The sequence below is a fragment of the Cyprinus carpio genome, chromosome A19 (genome assembly GCF_018340385.1).
Source record: "Cyprinus carpio isolate SPL01 chromosome A19, ASM1834038v1, whole genome shotgun sequence".
NCBI lineage: Eukaryota > Metazoa > Chordata > Actinopteri > Cypriniformes > Cyprinidae > Cyprinus > Cyprinus carpio.
In genome coordinates this window covers 23,355,497-23,376,431 of record NC_056590.1, presented here as the reverse complement: position 1 = coordinate 23,376,431, position 20,935 = coordinate 23,355,497, and the positions used below count along the sequence as shown (strand labels likewise).

General features: G+C 36.2%; 1 protein-coding gene across 1 annotated transcript; it reads right to left on the bottom strand.

Moving 5' to 3' along the window:
* Positions 1 to 69: 69 nt before the first annotated feature.
* Positions 70 to 19,261, bottom strand: LOC109096777 (mediator of RNA polymerase II transcription subunit 30-like). Its single transcript, XM_042777117.1, has 5 exons — positions 19,113 to 19,261; positions 18,508 to 18,746; positions 18,267 to 18,425; positions 11,341 to 11,448; positions 70 to 664 (listed from the first exon to the last, which is right to left on the bottom strand). Exons 2-5 carry the CDS (start codon positions 18,658 to 18,660, stop codon positions 569 to 571), a joined length of 516 nt encoding a protein of 171 aa, XP_042633051.1. The 5' UTR covers positions 18,661 to 18,746; positions 19,113 to 19,261; the 3' UTR covers positions 70 to 568.
* Between the last annotated feature and the right edge of the window lie 1,674 nt (positions 19,262 to 20,935).

The following is a 20,935-nucleotide window of genomic DNA, read 5'->3' as shown; positions in this document are numbered from 1 at the left end:
TGTAGACCACTGTGCTTTTTTTTTCTTTTTGAATAGGATGCTTTTATATCTAATATTAAAGTCAGACCATTTGTTCTTGAATTTTTTTTAATAGCATTGGTATATACGTTCATACATAATAGATAAATTAACGCCACACTAGTATGCCATATTTATTCATACAATATTTTTCTGCAAGTTACGACTGAACTATAACTATACTACACAGTTTAACCTTAAATAGGAGCCATCGCGCATGCAAAATATGAGCAGTATACTTGCGTAAAAGGCTAATTTTAAAGCATATCTGAGTGAAAGACTGCTCAGACCTAATGTTCATCACGTTGAAAATTGAAACCAAGACAGCTGAAACGAATGGTATTTCAACCGTGTGTTATGAATGTAGCAGAATTTCTTCAGTCCAGTCCTCGTTTCGCTTCCTACCTTCTCTCAATTTTGTGGCTCGCTGCTCTTTCCTGCATCTATCTTGCGTGTCCCGCTGAAGACAGAGCTCACGAATGCAGGGAATACCAGCAGTCTATGCACAACAGTGTATGACTGCACACGCATGTGTGTGTGAGTGTGTGTTTCAGCTCCTGACAGCCAGCATGGAGTTGATCTCCCAGATGAGGTTTCTGAGCTGGTCCATGATCATCTTCAGCTGCTGGTTCTTCTGTTTGAGTTTCTGTGATAAAAATGGAAATAAACATTTTCAGTTATTGAGATGAAAATGACTAATGCACTAATGAGCAGAACATCACTGACATATAACATTTTTCAGTAGTGTAACAGCACAGCTATTTTCAAAATGATGTAGCACGGTTTTTTTCCCAACAACTACCTGTGTAGCATGACAAAACTCATCTTACGCCACATTATATGTCATTATTTCAGTGTGCAGAGCTGTAAAGCCAGTAATGTAAGCAAACTCACAGAATAGTGTGATCAGTTATATTCACTGTATAGTGCATGTTTCCTTTACCACACAATCTGTAGCGCAACAGAAACTATATTTTGCCAGAGACTAATTTATTAATTAATTAAATGTGATTAAATAACATGGTGTTGCTGGATCATTTTAATTGGGCCCAGTCTTTGTTTTTGCATGTACCATGCCAATAACACAAGCTTCCACACCGATCAGATGATTGTATTTAGTTCATTCAGTGGAGAATTCATCACACTGCAATGTGAGATAACACATAAAATGTGTTTTCTTTTCAATTTTTTGGCATTACATTGTGCTTCTTCTATTCGATTCACAAGGCAAACTCGCATTCATAACTCAGGTGAAACATGATTTCTTTTACTGTGTTGCTGGAGATTATCACTGAAAAGCAGTGCTGAAAACTGCTGCATGTTGTATTTGTGTAAATAGTTAAATAGCATAACCTTAAGTTGTTGCTTTTGTTAGTTTAACTGCTTTATGAAAAGGACTACATACAGTATATATATATTTATACTCAGAAGCAAGTTTTTTACATTTACTTGTTTAACACGTGACAGCAATTCAACACAAAAAGCAAGCCGATAAAGTCAAGATGTTCAGCTGTTTTTCGACCAAACTGAAAGGCCAATAAATGTGATACAAGCCACTTTGTTGTATGATTGCTGGTGTTGTACTGGACACAGCAGGCTAGAAACAGCGAGAGGTCCTCTGGCCAAAAACAACCTTGTTAAAGGAAATGGCTAGAGGAAAATGTCATTGAAACTGACACTCTTTATAACAGTTCTGTGCAGAAGAGCATCTCTGAAGCTTCATGGTGTTGGGCCAGAGCAGAAGAATAATGTGCTTATACAATCCCACCTCATTTCAATAGTACAAGCTGCTGGTGGTGTATTAGTTCAGGAACCCTTAAATACAAACAGTGCTCTATTTAGATGCTGTGGTGTATGAGCATTGTTACTGACCATCTGTATCCCTATATAGCCACAGTCTACCCATTTGAAATGAACAGCCTACTTCCACTGGGACAATGCACAATGTCACAAAGCATTCATCATCTCCACCTTGTTCTATGATTTTAGCTTGTTCCAATGGCAACACGGTCCCCTGATCTCAATCCAATAGAGCACCTTTGGGGTGAACTGAAATGAGAGGTTGATGCAGCCTGTAAATGGGCAGAGGCTGTGTGATTGTATTGAGTTAACCTGGCTAGAACTGCTGAGGAATTCTTCCAGCATGGTCTGCTGAATCCTTGCCTCAAACGATTCAGACAGGCTGATCTGTACTACACAGGTGTACCTATCAATGGACATTGAGATATAGCTAGTGATACATGTATTTAATATATTCAGTTTAATAGAGGAGCTGACATGAAATTTTTAGCAGTGACAGCAGAGCACTGAGATACATTTTTTTCTGGATTCTTTGGTCAATAGATAGCCTCTGCCTCATGCGTCATGCCCACAGACCACTGGCTGAACATCTGATGCATGAGGCACACAAAATGGGAAAACTTTAGGAGTTTTAAAGTCTGATTCGATTGGTTGAATTCTATGACTATTCCAGGAGACGTGTGTCACGTTCTTTAACGGTTCACCGTCCAAACGTCCACATGGAAGAAAATCATCGTTTTTACAACTGAAACAAATATTTTGTAATAACCTGAAAAGTCTTTACTGCCACTTTAAAAAAAAAAATTTAATGCATCCTTGATATTGCTGAATAGAAGCATTTAAAAAATAAACTTACCCCAAACTTTTAAATGGAAGCATATAGGCTTAATATCTATAACCTTATTGCACAAAAGTTCACACACAAAAAATGATGCCTCATATTACATTTTAGGCAAATTTCTCACAGCAGGCAATGGCAATGGTGCTTCTCAACCTACTAGGAAAAAGCAGAGCTCCAGGAACAGGCCTGGCGGGATCAGCAGCAAGAGATGACCCTGGTGAGCTGAACTTCTGTCTAGCACCATTAAGACCCAATAAAGACTCTGTATAAGTGAACAGGTCCCAGCTGGTACAGGGCAGAACACTACATTGATCGCTTCTTTCTTTCTTAGCAGGGTCAACCTGGATCATGATCGCTCCAGGAAAACTGACAAGAAGAGAGTCTGAGGCACTTGTTGTCAAGCACTGAAACAGGAGTCCTGAGGCAAGCTCAGAGGACACAAGTTTCTCATAGAGCAGAGACGTTAAGCCTCACTTGATCATGATCCTCAGTACAGATGTTAACTTTGATAAAGGGCTCTCATCATCACACTGGCTTTCAGCATTTAAGCAGTTAAGAGTTTCAGAAGTTAGCAAAAAAAGGCAAATGGTAGGTGGCAGCACAGCTCTCATGACAAAACTGCTTCTTCTTATCGAGCACTGAAAGCCACCGTGGACTGCTTAATAAACATGAAGTCAGTGTGAGCTGAAGTCTAATAGGCACTTTAGTATGTACTTGTACAGTGATACTCTGACTACTAAAGAGACAGTTCACCCAAAATGCACTTACTTACTCGCAGTCATGTCACTCGTTTTTGCCTACAAAATGAAAGTTAGTGGGGACCAAAACAACAATTGACTTTCACTGACAAAAATGACAGAATAAATGACAGAATTTTCTCTTTTTTTAATAAACTACTCCTCATAGTATTGCTATCATGGACAATAGGAAGTAATATTTGAGAACTATTTGAATTTTGCTGTCTATAACAATGAAGACAATCTGATGCATTTACTTTTCATATAATTCAGTCCTAAGCTCAAACATGGCGTCTCCTTTCGCCTCTCCCTTCATCTGATTCTCTTACCTCATCGACTCACGATGAGATCAAAGCAGCCTCCCTCAATAATGTGCGCAGAGGGAAGAGTTTTTGATCAAAATGCGAACTTATTAAAATTCAGGTTCGTTCAAATGTGCTATGTTTTACACTCTGAGTGACAGCTGGATGATGTGCTAGGACCACTGCACCAGTTTGCAAAAAAGAAATTAGTGTTTTTTTAAATGGCACCCAAAACTCTGAGAACCACAAATTAGTCTCTGAGGTCTGATTGGATTAATACATTTACATTACATTTACATTTATGCATTTAGCAGATGCTTTCATCCAAAGCAACTTACAGTGCATTCAGGCTATAAGTTTTTTACCTAACGTGTTCCCTGGGAATTGAACCCACAACCTTTTGCGCTGTTAACGCAATGCTCGACCACTGAACCAAAAGAACACAAATACCAGTTAATATGTGTTAATTGCAGATACTGATCAAAGAGAAAGAATTTTAAAATAATATTTTTGTAGAATTAAACGAAATGCAGGAACTGTCTGTAGAACAAGTCTTCATTATAAAAGCTGTGACCTTGGTTTCCACATGGCTAATCCGCCTCGTCTCTCTCGACTTGATTTAGCATTTCTGTTTGCTGAGATTGAGTAGGAATTACTAGTGTAAGTGTCTGTGAGTGAAGCAAGGGGATTACACTGACTGAAGAGCGGGAAATTATGTACTACCTCATTCTAATCCAGGTGACACCACAACATCTTTAATGCAACCATGGAGTTCTGCTTTTTAAAGACACTGCTTATTCTTTCTCAAAACCTTGACTAGATTTAACCTAGAAGTGTCATTCCCATTCACATCACACCTAAAATGTCTAAGCCCAGGGGATTTTGAATACAACTTCTAAAGCAAAATCATTCTAATATTTGATAAGTTGCATGATTATTACGTAAAAAAAAAAAAAAAAAGTTGTGGCAGAAATCACAATTCAAAATTTTGTCAGTCCAATCGGGACAAATCTCATAAAAACTGTGACCTTGGACTCCACACGTGTGTGTGTGTTTATGTGTGTATAATGTTTTATATATATATATATATATATATATATATATATATATATATATATATATATATATGTGATTTAATTTAGGTGAGATGCAAAGTAAAATGAATGAATGAATGAAGTAGGTACATTTCCCTAAACAGATGTATTTTCTGTGAATTAGACATCTCTCCAATGTCAACTATCTTGTAGAGTAATGATGTGTACAGTGTGTTCTTTTGGCATTAATGCCACTGCTGAACATCCAAAAATTGAACTAGCTTCATCAGCTGTTTATTCTGATCAAAGCTGACGCCAGATGGCCCCTCTCTGTGTTACATGAAAAGACTGCTAATGGCAAGAATGAGGTAAATGATGAGTGACAGAAATCTAAAAAAAAAAACACTGCACAACTGCCCTTCAACAAGATTCCTATAGACATGTTTACAATTCAAGCAGAAAATATACCAAAGTCTTTGAAAGACAGCTAAAAATACAACTAGATGTTTACATTTTCTGAAAAAAAGTCACCAACAGAACATGATGCTTGTACAAAGGTCTTCATCACTTTCCAAAGGCACCATGGACCCCTTGGTGTACAGAGAGAGATGGTGCAAAAACCCTGTTACATATTGTATAAAAGTGAGTGTTGCATTTCAATCCTCACCTATAACAGAATGAACACAGTGCCATATTATACATGGCACAACCAATAAAAATCTTTAACATTCAAGTTCTGTTGAGGTTAACTTCACTGAGATTCCAGAGACCACAAAGTTGTACATAATAGTAGTAATAATCTAATTATAGTATTAATAATACAAAGTAAACATAATAGTAAATAATAGTATTTAAGTTTTTAAGTATTTAAGCATAATAGTTATAATTCTTATTAATGTAAAATTTTGTGTTTACATAATATATGTGTGTGTGCTATGTATATGTATACAAATACACACATATATATGTATATTTTTAAGAAATAAATGTAATATTTATATTTATATATAATAAAAATCATATACAAATATGAATAAATATATAGCTGTAAATATTTCTGTACGTGTGTGCATTTATATATGCATATAAATATACACAGCACACACATGTGAACAAAAACTTTTATTTTGGATAGGATTAATCGATTTGACAGCACTAATACGTTTAAATTAATCTAATTTCTAACTATAAATTTAATTAAATTTATATTTATAAAATATCACTTAGAAAAGAAATAAAACACGCTTCTTAACAAGTTGCGCGATTTCACTCCTGTCTGTAAGCGCAAAGGGGTTTGTTCATAACTATAAGCAACAGTAATAATGATACTTGCTTTACCGTGCACCATAAATGAAACAACATGTACAGTAAACCTCTTTTCCTACATCTACTCTGGAGTATAAGCAACAGTAAAGAGAGACTGTGTGTGAAATGTCAAAGTATTGAAGGTTGTCTCCATTGATCAGTGCTCAGACTTAAGATATTTTTAATAAGTGATTTTTTTGCACTAAAAATCTTTTAACTGCACTGTTGTTCACTTCATTGATTTGCACTATATCTGTCATTTACCTTGCGCTGCTTTATTTAACTTTATTTTTAACTTTTATTTTTATTATATGTCTTTTATATGTCTTTTTTTTTTTTTTTTTTTTATAAATCCCTTATTGTATAATTGTATCTACATTTTATATTTGATCTAGTTATTTTTTTAGGCTTTAATGTTAATGTTATCTGTATGCACCGGAGACTGAGAGTAACGCAATTTCGATTCTCTGTATGTATGTACTGTACATGTGGAAATTGACAATAAAGCAGACTTGAACTTGAACTTGAACTTGAACTCTGCTCCCCAACATTTTTCAATCTGGCAACACCAGAACACAGTCAGCCTGCAGTATTGATTTTGCTGTTTATTGTTACTTTGTTTACAGTGCTTGTAACAACCCTTCATGACCATTCCCTGCCCACTCCATCTGCGACTATAAACACAGATATGTACGTAGGCTGTCTACTGAATTAACATAAACCGATCTAGTTGCAAATGATTTGCAAATGATCTCCTTTCCTCTCTCAAATATCTCATTATTTTTGTTCCACTAGAGCAATTCATAAATAAGAACCTAAACTCAATTAAACACACAATGTTCAGGTTGAAAAGGTCATCAGATTTTCAAAGGAACGTTCCGGTTTTGAGCTAAACAGTGTGCTGTGTGTGAGCGCTGCGACTGGGACAAGTGGGAGTAAAAGGATTGATGGAGAAACGAAACCGAGAGGAACTAAAGCCCCAACCCAATGTGATGAGACCGAGATGCCGGAGGAGGGAGGAGATCTCCATAGATCAGAGGTGAAGGACGAGAGGGATGAAAGAACGATGGCATTCACTTGGGAAATGATTGATGCAATGGAATGTATTAGAGAAACCACAGCATGTCAAACGTTAATGCAAGCTGAAGTGTTTTCATGTTATCAGTTTGTAATCCTTAAATAAGGCAGTACTGAATTTCAGACTTAAATAAGGCATGTCCCTTCACAGGGATTATAAAAATATGCACAATGCATCTTGAAAACAAGACATGTTTATGTTTGTTTTTTTGTTTTTTTTTGCATAAAGAAAACCTATATTTACTACTACATTTTTTGAATATTGATGAATATTGAGATTTTCATGAATAATTAAGCACAGTCCAGAGAGGATCGTTTTATTACTGTATTAAAGTAATGAGATTGTTTTGCATTTGGGGGATTGTGACTAGTGCTACAATGCAGAAAATGTAAAAATATGCTTCATTTTCTTTATGCAAAAACACACAATGGTCCTAAAGACATTGTTAAAACAAGAGAAAGCTTTCTTTAAAGAAAGGATTGTGTGATTCCCAATCAGGCATGTCCCTGCATCCCTTTTTAGAGCGGGCTCTTTCATCTCTCCTCAGACTGTCGGGGGCTTACTGCATCTGGCTCCAATGAGCGCTTCCCAGGCAGCATAAAGGAGAGATGAGCAATAGAAATCTTTCAGGGAAACTGTAGCAGTAATTCCATTTTAAAGCCTAAAGTGAGAAAGATGTAATTTTAGCCTCTCTGCTCTTATGGGAGAAAAGGGAAAACTCTGGATTTGGCTGAGGAGACAAAAAGGGTTCGTTCTGAAACTGAATCACATTCCCTCATGGGTAGTAGGCCAAGAAAAGTACAAATGCAAGACAAATCAGAGCAGTGTCAGTTCATATTTGAGCACTGATTTATGGAGGGCGAATCTGTATAATCTGATCAATGATAATGCAAAGATATTTTAGTAACTGAGAATGAGCTCCAATTTTCTAAATAAATATGGGCCTGTTTTTCACACAAAGCTATCGTATGGCTTCAGAAGACATCTTGAAGACAAAATGAGGGTATGTTAAGGATGTCAAAATGTTCCTTTTTGAGTGAACTGTCTCTTTAAGAAGCTCCATAATCCTTTGGGTTTAAACTAACCTGTTAGACCTTCAAGACCTCGAGTGGCTTTAATTTGTTGTTTAAATGTTACATTAACAACCACTGCTAATTATTCGTATACTAATTATTCGTATACTAGTAACAAAGTAATAATAGGAAAACAAACAGCAATTGCTTAACCTGAAGCGTAAAGAAGCACTGCGAACTGTTTTCTATTTTCGGCGTGTCCCTTTTTTCCATGCCCCAAGCATGCTGGGCCTTCCTCCCTGACCCCATGTGCACCAATTAAAAGGCCTCTAGCCGGTAAACCTGTTCTAATGGATGACATATGAACTGACTAATCATGTGGAGAACTGAGTGCCTCCTGCGAGCATGTGTGTGTGTACGGGGAGGACTGTCTTCTCTGAACTGCCTCATTATGGTTCCGACATGTTTGTTTATTAGAGCACAGCTCCACCACGGCCCCTCAGCCCCAGCCCTGCTCCAGAGATAACGGTAAACGCTTGTGCCGCCACCTCCACCGCAGCCTCTGTTGTTGTTGATTATGCTCAAGGTATCTGCCTTCTGAGAGGCCTATTTGAAATTACAAACATTCTCCTCTCACATTTCTCACTTTCTCATTTGAATAAAGAGGACAGACGGGGTAATTAACAGGGTATTAAAAAAAAACATTGAAAAGGGGGACGAGTGAGGAAGAAAGAGTGCAAAAGAGAGGGAGAGAAAAAAAAAGAGGAGAGTGGTGGAGAATAAATGAGAGCAGCCGTCTCTCCAAGGCCTTTTTAATGGACTGTGACAGGAATTTATTAACAGTTAGAGCAGTGTTCAATCAAAGCGCCTGCTCGGATGAGTTGACAGTGCCTCGACTACAGTGGACCTTTGGATGGCCTCACACATCTGTGGGGCCACTCTCACACCAAAGCAGTTAGAGAGTCAAGAAGAGGGGAGGGATGACAGGCTTGAAGTAAATTATCCTCTTGAGTCAGATGATGAATATTTCTGACCTGCATTTGTTTACATTGATGGCTTCTCTTTACTCTCTATCCACTTTAAATTGCACCAAAATTTCTGTGCGACTAAAATACGATTACACCTCAGAGAAAAAAAAAATGTTCTGTTACGCCACAAATGAAAGGTACAATAAAACTCTGCAGAACACATACAAGATGTGTGAAGACAGATCGGTCATTGTGATGAAGGCCGCTCTAGATTGCAGGAGCATTATTCAGCCGGGGCCCTGACAAACAGCAATTACACCAGTCGACAGATAACGAGAGCAGGGTGATCATTCAGTGACGGAACGTCCCATAAAGCAGCGGGGCATTACCATACTCCATACGTGCTATACATCTCTCCACCACTTCACCAACTCATTGGAGCAACAGTGAGGAAAGTTTCACTAAATCAAGCCTGAGCTCCATTGGCACGGAAAACGGCGGCACTTAGTCAGCAGGACAATGGCATGACTCTATTAAAATGCGCAACCTAGCCTGCAAAGGGATGAGTCAGACAGACGGTCTCCATTATGCTACAACAAACTGACCTGAGTGCTAATTTTCAATCATCCATGGCCTCATTACTTTCATGCATGCATCCATTTGTTCGTTCAAGCTGATGTCTATCTTCCGGTTCATCCATGACTCCATTCATTACTATGACATTCTCTGCATTCATCCGTCTATCTGTCTTTCCATCATCCTTCATACCTCATCTTTCTATAGATTTATTATGCGCATATACATAACATTTTTATAGATAGATTTAGATTAAGATTTAGATTAAGATTTAGATAGATAGATAGATAGATAGATAGATAGATAGATAGACAGACAGACAGACAATCAATTCATCCATTGATCCAGACTGGAGTTGATGAAAAGCTGAAATAAACTCTTTCAAAACAAAAACAATCAAAATAAACAATTCCTAAAAAAAAAAAAAAAACATGAAATATTTTATTTGTTTACTTGCATGCTTATTAGCCAACATCAGAGATCCTTGAACATGCAAATTCTGCACAAGCAGATGATGGAGAGCTGTAACACAGCTGCTCTCCACATCCTGACGCAACCTTGACCTCCCCTGAGTCTGACATCCTTCATTCCCCCAACATGATCACCTCATCCAGCGTGTTATTTGCAGCTGGCTATTTGGCCGGCGAAAAGCTCCAGGGCCCTTGTCGCATGACATTTCCACACCGACTGCCTTTCATGAGCATGCTGCAGTTTTATTTAGTAAGGAATAATTGGTGGAGGGGAGGTGATGAGGAAAATATTATGATTTTTTTTTTTTTATTGCAAGAAAGTCGTTAAATTCTCAGTAGAGAGACATCAGGTGTTATTTATTTATTTATTTTTTTCATGGCTTCATTATCCAAGTGAATATGGCAGACATCTCATTGCTTGACACTGTAAACCGATCTCTGCAGGGAGTGAAGTGGCCTGTTTTGAGTTTATATACTGTGCAGTACACTACAGTTTAGGGTCGGTAAAAAATTTTAATGTTTTTGAAAAAAATCTCTCAGGATGGTTTTTATTTTATATAATGTGCAGTACACTACAGTTTAGGGTGAAATGTTATAATAATATTATATAACTGTGTTTCCTATTTACAATTATATATATATATATCTATATATATATATATATATATATATATATATATATTATTTTTTTTTTTTTTTTTTTTTTTTTTTTTTTTTTTTCAGGATTCAGACATTTCTCCAGTCTTTAAAGTCACAAGATCCTTCAGAAATCATTCTAATATGCTGATTTGGTTTTCAGTAATTGTATTATTCAATAATTCAATAGTTGTTATTATTATCTATATCATCTTTGATGAATAGAAAGTTCAACAGAACATTTATTTGAAAGAATGTTTTGTAATAATGTAAAAGTCTTTACTATCACTTTTGATCAACTTGATGCATCCTTGCAGAATACAAGTATTAATGTGTATATGTAGTTATATGTATAGTTGTAATGTATATATACTGCCAATAATTTAATATTTTGTTTAAAATGTATTATTTTAACATTTGATGTAGGAGTGTTCCTGTGTCAATGGGGTTTGATTCACAGAGAATGCATGTCCTCATAAATATATACCTTAAACACAACGTAAGTTACTTTGGATAAAAGCATCTGTCAAATATAAAATGCCCCAAAAAATAAGGTTCTTACCTTATTTACTTCCAGTACTTCTCTTCTCTCTTCGCTGGTTGCACGCATTTGATTGGCCATTCGGTCATCCAGTTTAGAACTCTCATCCTCTACATATGGGATAAGTTGCTGAAAAAGAAAGACAGAATAAAATTACCACATAGTGATTTTTTGATTACTTCAGTTACTGTTATGTACTCATTTTGTGTTTGCCCTTCACTAGCAACTGTCCTGAGGTGTGACGACAAAAGCAGCAGCCAGGGAAAATATAAAGCCTATTTCACACTTCAAAAAAACAATCAGGCTCTGGTTAAACATCTACTAAATGATGTTTGTTAATTGTCATTAAATGCACAGAAGACTTGATGGCTGCTCTGTCAATTCTTCGTCATCAGTTAGGAACCTAGGTGTGCTATTTGATAGCAATCTTTACTTAGAAAACCACGTTTCTAGCATTTGTAAAACTGCATTTTTCCATCTCAAAAATATATCTAAATTACAACCTATGCTCTCAATGTCAAATGCAGAAATGTTAATCCATGTGTTTATGACCTCAAGGTTAGATTATTGCAATGCTTTATTGGGTGGTTGTTCTTGCACGCTTAATAAACAAACTCCAGCTATTCCAAAATGCAACAGCTAAAGTTCTTACTAGAACCAGGAAGTATGACCATATTAGCCCGGTTCTGTCAACACTGCACTGGCTCCCTATTAAACATCGTATAGATTTTAAAATCTTGCTCATTACTTATAAAGCCCTGAATGGTTTAGCACACACTCTTGCAGACACACTCTTGCAGTTTAAATCTAGATTAAAGACCCATCTCTTTAACCTGGCTTACAAATAACACAATAATACGCTTCTAATATCCAAATCCGTTAAATGATTTTTAGGCTGTATTAATTAGGTTAACCGGAACCGGGAAAGATTAACTTAAATCTATTTGTAGATTGATAGGCTGCACAAATAGGGTCAATTGAAACCTACTAGTCTGTTTTTCTCTCTTATTCCGAGGTCACCGTAGCCACCAGATCCAGTCTGTATTCAGGTCAGATGGTCACTGCAGTCACCCGGATCCAGTACGTATCCAGCCCAGATGGTGGATCAGCACCTAGAAGGGACCTCTATAGCCCTGAAAGACAGCGGAGACCAGGACAACTAGATGAGCCCCTGATACAGATCCCCTGTAAAGACCTTGTCTCAGACAACCACGGGGACAAGACAACAGGAACCAGTTGAGTCCTCTGCACAATCTGAATTTGCTGCAGCCTGGAACTGAACTGCTGGTTTCGTCTGGTCAGAGGAGAACTGGCCCCCTGACTGAGCCTGGTTTCTCCCAAGGTTTTTTCTCCATTCTGTCACTGATGGAGTTTTGGTTCCTTGCCGCTGTCGCCTCTGGCTTGCTTAGATGGGGACACTTCATTTACAGCGATATTGTGGACTTGATTGCAAACGATTGCACAGATACTATTTAAACTGAACTGAGCTGCATGATGACATCACAGAATTCAATGTGAACTGCCTTTAACTGTCATTTTGCATTATTGACACACTAATTAATTTCCTAATTAATGTTGTTCAGTTGCTTTGACACAATCTGTTTTGTTTAAAAGGCTATATAAATAAAGGTGACTTTACTTGAATTAACAGATATTTTAAAAAAGCATTCAATGGTGAAAGATGCTTTTTGGTCTAGATGGTGTAGTTAAGAATGGCCAGACTGGTTCGAGTTCATAGAAAGTTACTCAAATAACCACTCATTACAACCAAGGTTTACAGGAGAGCATCTCTGAATGCACGTCAAACCTTGAAGCAGATGGTCTACAGTGGCAGAAGACTACACTGTGTGCCACTCCTGTCAGCTAAGAACAGAAAACTCACATCATGGATGTGCAGCCGACAAATCTGCAGCAATTGAGTGATTCTATCATGTCAGTACAGACCAAAATAATGTTTCCAGCACCTTGTTGAATCTATGCCACAAAGAAGTAGACAAAAGGGGTTTCAACCCGAAACTAGCGAGGTGTACCTAATAAAGTTGCAGATGAGTGCATTTACATCAGAAATTCCGCTAATTTAATCTGAAAAATAAAAAATAAATTAAAGAAAGGGAAAATAAAACTCCTGATCATCTTCTAACAAATTTTGAATCAGTTAATGATTTTTAAGCACTTTTTCTATCCAAAGAGTCTTGCAATTCTATTATTACAAGGCCAGTCTCACTTGAAAAACCTCAGGTTAAGTGCCATGCTCAAGGGCACAATGATGACAGTACATGAATTACATCACTTGTGAGGTTTAAACATGCAAACCTTCAGATTGCAAACCTAGATATTCAATCACTGAGCTACCACAAACCACAAGTCTTGGCTACAAAGGTACAGCAATGATTTATTTATTTTTAATGCTCGGCTGTAGATGAATGAGGCACCTTTCGAATTTCACCTGTATAAATCAGGGTCACTACACAAGACTCAGGTATTTGTTTGATTATTTACTTGGCACAAGTAATCCGATGCCTTCCTGACATCTTGGATTAAAAATGAATGAAAAAGATATGTTAGTATTTGTGAACAGAAACATCAATTTTGATAGTTGGTTTATCTCTAGGCAGTTTAAAAATGAGCACCCTGAACTAGGGATAAGCTGGGACATTATCCAAAGCTACATGTGATAGCCTGAAAAATAATCACAAAAAATATCCAAAGACAAAAACTACCATGGTTGGAATACAATTTCATGCAAACATTTACTGCGGTGATCTATTGTCTAAATAAAACAACAGCTTAAGATATGAGATTGTAAAGTTAAACAACCTGGTGAAGCCCCAGTAATGGATTACTGCATAATTCAAAAGCCTTAAACAGAGAAATCAGATCTTAAGTCTTAGGTTTTAAATGTTGTAACATAACAGCCATCTGTTATTTTTCTTAAATAAAGCACTCAACAGGCACTGCCCTTTGGCTTTCAAATTCAACCTTTCATCAGCCATGGACAGGGTTGCAGTAAAAGCAAAACGTCAGATCCGCCCTCAAATAAATCTCATTCACATTTGCTACGTTGTTTCCCTCAATTTACCACAGAACAATGCTTTAAGTTCTATCCACATGTGCTTTCTGAGATCCATAAAGTGTCTCATTCTTTTCATGAGGTTGTATCATTCTGTGACCTTGCCAAACAGACAGCGGTCTCACAGCTCTGCTGGCGCTGGATCATGATCTCCTCGCTTTAACATCACAGTGACACCTGCTGGTGTTCTGGATGAGCAATCAGTGCATGCAAGTGAAGAAAAATACCCTCATTTCTGCATAGACAGTAGTTTTCTTATAACGGGCATACAAACAAATTCTAACTCTCTCATTAAAAAATAACTGCATTCAAATGTTGCTATTATTATTATTATTAATAAAGTTCAGATTTGTACTTCTACTCTAGTATATTCTTTAATTCTGTAAACATCCGAGAACTTTAGGTTCAAGAACAACTTTACACTTAAACACCTAGTCCTATCGTGCAAACTTCAATTGGAAAAAAATTTTTTTCAAGACTTTTATTGTTATAGTGTATCTGACTAATAATGAATTATTAGTGTGACAACATATTATTAATGAAAAAATGAAAATAAACTGGAAAGAAATACAAAGACAAGAAATACTTTCAGGAAGTTGATATTGACGAGAAATTCTTGTTGACATGACCTGTGGTGTGACATGCTATACTTCTTTTCAAACTATTTTATAGACTTTCACCAATTCATTTATTATGCATACAGCTCATATTATGAGGATTATGCTGAGGAACATTTGGACTTTTAAGACCATTTAAACAGAATAAGTGAAGGTTAAAAGGTCAAAGGTAAAATTAAAAAAATGTAGTAATATTACCTAAAATATACAAGTGCCCTTATATATTAATATACATGTCAAAACCTTGATAAAACATGTTATGCATCAACAACCCATTACAAGTGAATATATTTTACTAATCTTAAGATCTACACTACAAATAAGTTTGGTGTCAGATTTTTCAATGTTTTTGAAAGTCTCTTATGCTTACCAAGGCTGCATTTATTTTATAAAAAAAATAATAATAATACTGTGAAATATTATGATATAAAATAATTATTACTTCATACACAAATGTATGGTTGCTCTCTTGAAGCAACACATACAGGTTGCTACAAAGAATCCTTAGATCCTTCAAACATATTTTAAAATGTAATTTATTCCTATGAAGCCAAAGCTGAATTTACAGCAGCCATTACTCAATTAGTGAATTTTTTTTTTTCAAGATTGTATATTATTATTATTATTATTATTATTGCAGCATAATCATTTTATGGAAACCCTGATTTTTTTCCTCAATTTTTTTTTGTTAAAGTAATCCTTTGTAACATTGTAACAATATAAAATTGTAACAATTTAACACCTCCTTGCTGAAAAGTATTCATTTATTTAAAAAAATATATAACTGATCCCAAACTTTTGAACAGTAGTGTAAGTCTGCCTTTTCCCTTTTTATTTCTTTTCATCAAACTTTAACACAACTTTAACACACGCAGTGCAAAGGTAACCAATGAACAGCTTAAATGATCTATAATTCCAGCAGCAACAGGAAAATAAAGTCCCACATTCTGAATCCCTCATATTTCATGGGTCTGCGGTTTAGAGAACAGACCTTACAAGCTTTAGGCTGTCACATGCCAGCAGAAAAGCAAGAAGGAAAAATCTGATCATATGAATTGCAAAGGAGGGAGAGAGAAAAGCCCCTGGCAGGTTTGTCAAGGAAGTGAATGCATCAAACCACAGGTGGGTGACCGGCCCAGCACAGACAGAAAAGACACAAGCCATAGCTCAAGGACTGATTTAATTAGCTTTGCACACTTTAGGTCCAAAGGATTTTAGAAAAGAACAAGAACCAAAATGATTTCTGAACCAAACTCACATTGAGTTTCAAAGGAAGTACCCACCTGTCGGCAGCAAGTGGAGCAAGACAGAACCAGCAAGTTAATATAACGCGGACAACACATAACTCAAGGTCCAGACACTGAAAGATGGATGTGTTCTGCCAGCTGCCTGAAAACAATGATTCAGTGAGGTCCACTCGGGTTGATTACTTTGAAGTGGATGGAAAAAATGAGGTGGTAAATGAAATGACATGGCTATTTCGTTTGCGTTGTGCAGGAAATTCCACCATTGGGAGCCGGTGATTGCTTGGGTTGGAAAATGCTGACAATGAGTGACTTCGCCAGCTGTTCATTACAGAGCGCCACAGCTAATTAGCGAGGTGATGAGGTAATGCCACTGAATCCATTATAGCACTTCCTGTTTGGAGAGAAAGTGCAACAGGAGCTAAAGAGAACACCTGACATCCAAAAAGACAAGGTGGAGCCAAAATAAATATCCTGTGAGCACAGGGGCACTTCTGTTAATGAGAAGAGAGAACCTGAATTTCCGACTCTCAAGGCTGTTGTTCATACCCTCCAGTTAAAGCAACTGTAGATCTAATGACTTTATTCCAGCGCTCTCTTCAATAAAAGAAAAAAGATTGTACAAATGACGCTTAAATGACTCAACAGACCAGCTGTGCATTGGATCCAACTCTAAAGGGCTTAATTTGCTCTCATACACATTCGAGTCTTAATTCCTGAGGGCCAAATTATGTCTAAATCACAGCAACACTTCATGTTTCATATGTCACTCATGACTCAAGGCAAAATTAGAGCATATATATCCTTTCTTCTCGATTTAAACATTATATTTTATTCCAGATGTTTTCAGAAGTCATAACAGCAGTGCTACAGAAGATCTGAAAAACATACAAGCTCTCGTAGAGCTTGTACTTTACAAGTCCAGACATAATGTCAATGAGCTCTTAGGGTGACCAAACTGAGTCAGCGGGAATCTCAGTTGGACTCAATCACAAGATCACTTCAATGCTAATAGGAAGCCAAGATGACAGTGTGATTCAAGGATGTTTCCTCTGCTGGAAATTGAAAGCTAGCACTCACAAGGTGCAGTAATTAAAACATTCACAGGCGAGTCTATGTTATGGATGGACAGAATTCCCTCAAGTACAAGATCAAATGAACACACTCTTATATATATATATATATATATATCACTCGAACTCCACTTTCAAGTTATCAACCCTTTGTAATAAAATTAATACTTTTAAAAAAATTGTTTAAAAAGATGCACACCCATACGAGATGCTTCAATCATGTCAGTGGCCTAGAAAAAGCTGTTTTATTCTCTATATGCCAGTGTTTATCAACCTTTTTGATTCAAAGACCCGCCATTGTCCCAAGGCCACATGATGATTCCAGTTGTTTGTGATTTACTTGTTAAGAGATAAAGACAAGGATTTTTAGAAATATTTTTACACACATTTTCTACTTAATATACATTATTTGTAACTAAAAAAAAATATATATTTAATGCTCATGTAGATTTACGATTTTATTTACATGACCAGGTCTAGAAATTACTTTTAAAATGAAGCCACAACATATATCCAGGTTTTTCAAGACAATGGTAAACCTGGTTCTTCAAAGAAAAAAAAAAAAAGTTATCGAGGGGGTGCTTCGCCAAGAAAGTTTTTAGGTGGAAAAAGTAGGCTTGTTTAAACAAATATTGTACTTGAATTTTGTTTTCAATACAAATAACTGTATTCTGTGAGCTTACATGGGATATATTGGTACTACCTGGTTCTTCAAAGGAAACAAAAAGTCGTCGAGGGGGTAATAAATAAAATAACTGCAGATCTAATGACTTTATTTCACTGCTCTCTTTGATAAAAGAAAAAAGACTGCATGAATGACTGACTTATACAATCTTGATTTTTAGTTGTTAAAAATTAAAAGATAGGTTTCATATTCAGAACCAAATTACTTAATATCATGAAAAAAGTTAAATGTAATGTGATAGAGAATGCATAATCTCACCTCAGGAGGGATGGGGTCCAGACCAGCACAATTCTCATTGCATTTGTCATAGACGAGACGGAGCTTGCGAAAAAGAACAGAGAGCATCCGCAAGTGCTCCTGCAGTTTCCCCAACCGGTCCTGATGAGTGTTGGGATGATAGGTGACTCCATTCGGCAGCTGAGTGAGAAGACAGGGAGAAAGAGAGTCAGAAGGGTAAGTCTTCATCTGTGGATGGATGCTTTTGAGGGGATGAACTTACTTGCATGTTTCTCAGCAGCTGAAAGATCTCCATGGTTCGTAAGACGATGTCCTGCACCGTCTCCTGTCCGATCCGACAGAGCGAGGCTGTGTTCACATCCCGAGCTGCCTGAGCCTGTTGCGCAGGGAACTGGGCCAGAGGAGGGGTTGTCATGGGGACGGTGGGATGTGGGCACTGATGGCTGGGTGGCTATTTAGTGGCTATTTTGTGGCATGTCTGTTAACAATGTATGTTCATGACTGTATAAGAGAGACAGAGAGAGAGAGAGAGAGAGAGTACTGGCATGTTAACTGAACCATACACCTAAAACATATAAACATAAACCATACCTCACATTTTAGCATTATAAAGTCAAATTATAAACAATAAATAAAAAACAATAAAACACAAAAGCAGGCGAAGATATATAATAATAGTCGTAACAGAATAAACATTTAGATACAACAAAATCTATTATTTAGCTCTACACTGAGCTACTATTATCAAAGCTTGAATTTCTAACGAAACTGGACAAACAGCAACTATCAGACATAACATCTATGTGACATAAACACAGAAAAGGATTTTCGTCTAAATATATGCAAACATTAACAGCGTTTAGATACCTTGTTAGTGTTGTTGACAAGACGTCATGTTTTCCGTGTTGTATTCTCGTCTGAGTCAGCCATCGCGAGATTTCACGAGAAGTCACCGCGTCTCATATATATAAAGTGTGTGGCTCAGAGCTCATCAAAGAACATTTTTTGATGGAAACTGTATGTTTGTTTAAATAAATATTGTACTTGAATTTTGTTTTCAAAACAAATATCTATATTCTACAAGCTTATATGGGATATATTGTTACTAAATGTATAGTGGAAATGCGAGTACGCTTTTTAGCTGAAGGTGCAGCGCGCCATCTAGCGTTCACTAATATTTTACATACATTTTTGCATTTTTTTATGTTTTATTTTATTATGCACGCCACATTTAAAAATCCTAGTGCTTCTTAAAAATGGTCATCTGCTATCTACAGTCCTGTAATATGATTTGGATTAAATAAAACTGAAACTGTATGTGTCTGTTTAGAAATGTCAATGCATTATTGGAAATTAAAAGATTAAAGTTGCATAATGATCTCAAATCATTGGTTCGTGACAGAAAAACAAAGATACTGTAGACTTTCATACTGAATCAATTTGTGTGATTTTAAATAACAACTCAAAAAGAATCAATGAGACCTTCAGACTCCCTGTGATCAGTAACAATGATTTCACTTGAGTCTGTTTTGTAGACCTGCACTTTTGCTTATCTCTATTTATATGCCTAATAATCCTACAAATCCATTTTCAATATCAAAGAAGATGATTACTATAATTTAAGGTAATTTGTGGTCTGTGTAGCTTTCAGAGAAGCAGGCCTTTCATTGTAAACCGGAGTGATATTGTTCCTCTCAGTAGAGAATATGCACTTACACACAACAGTTTGACGATTACTCTTCTTATTCATAGTGTGTAAAGCCACACAGGGACTCCCACTTCAAAAAGGCTTTTCTCTGTATATTCTGATTATTAGCTTGGCTTGATTTTCTATCCTCATCCAGTGGACTATAAGAGGATTAGACCATGGATGAGCAGGAGGTAGAATGAGATACAGTATTTCACTTAAAAATGAATATAGCAATGGTGCAAATTAAGCTGCTTTTTCTTTTGATGGGCATTCTTTTGAAAAATACATCCAACAAGGGAATTAAGAGACGGAAAACAACATTTGTGTAGAAACCTGTTCTAGATTTGATTTAAATTCTCGCTTTATTATATGTAAAAATATCTGGGATGGAAGAATAAGAGAGTTTGTTTGGAAGATCCTTAAACATGAAATATCTCATCCATCAATTTAAGATTATAAACGAAGATCACCTGGTAAGTGATACAAAACACAAAAACATTTTGATAGTAGACAAAGTTGTAATGTTGTACATTCATTAGTTTAATTATGAGTGATAAAAACATACCAAAGATGCTTCTGTAAGGCAAATACACCAAACTGTACACTACCAACAAATGCAAACTTACTTTTTAATTTTAATATTCACTTTTTAATACATATATTTTTCTGAATATATGAATATGGACACTTTACAATAAATTCCATTTTAGTTAACTACATTAGTTAGCATATACAATAAAAATCAGAATAATAACTAATAACAAATATATATTTTTAACTATAACATACTAATGAACACTGTAACTGTACTGCTTATTGTTAGTAACTCTTGTAACTAATAGAATCGTATTGTAAAGTGTTACCATAATATGAATATTCAGTCTTTGCTCTAGGAGTGCAAAACATAACATTGAAAATGGGACAAAATTACTGATCATACTGATCATGATCATACTGATCATGTTACAGAAATAAGAATGAAAATAAACAAAAAAACAAA

Coding starts and splice junctions, on each gene's coding strand:
- LOC109096777 (XM_042777117.1), bottom strand. CDS start 18,660: ATGACAACCCCTCCTCTGGCCCAGTTCCCTGCGCAACAGGCTCAGGCA. Junction 18,426..18,507: donor AGCTGCTGAGAAACATGCAA/GTAAGTTCATCC, acceptor CTTCTCACTCAG/CTGCCGAATGGAGTCACCTA. Junction 11,449..18,266: donor TGGACCCCATCCCTCCTGAG/GTGAGATTATGC, acceptor TTTCTTTTTCAG/CAACTTATCCCATATGTAGA.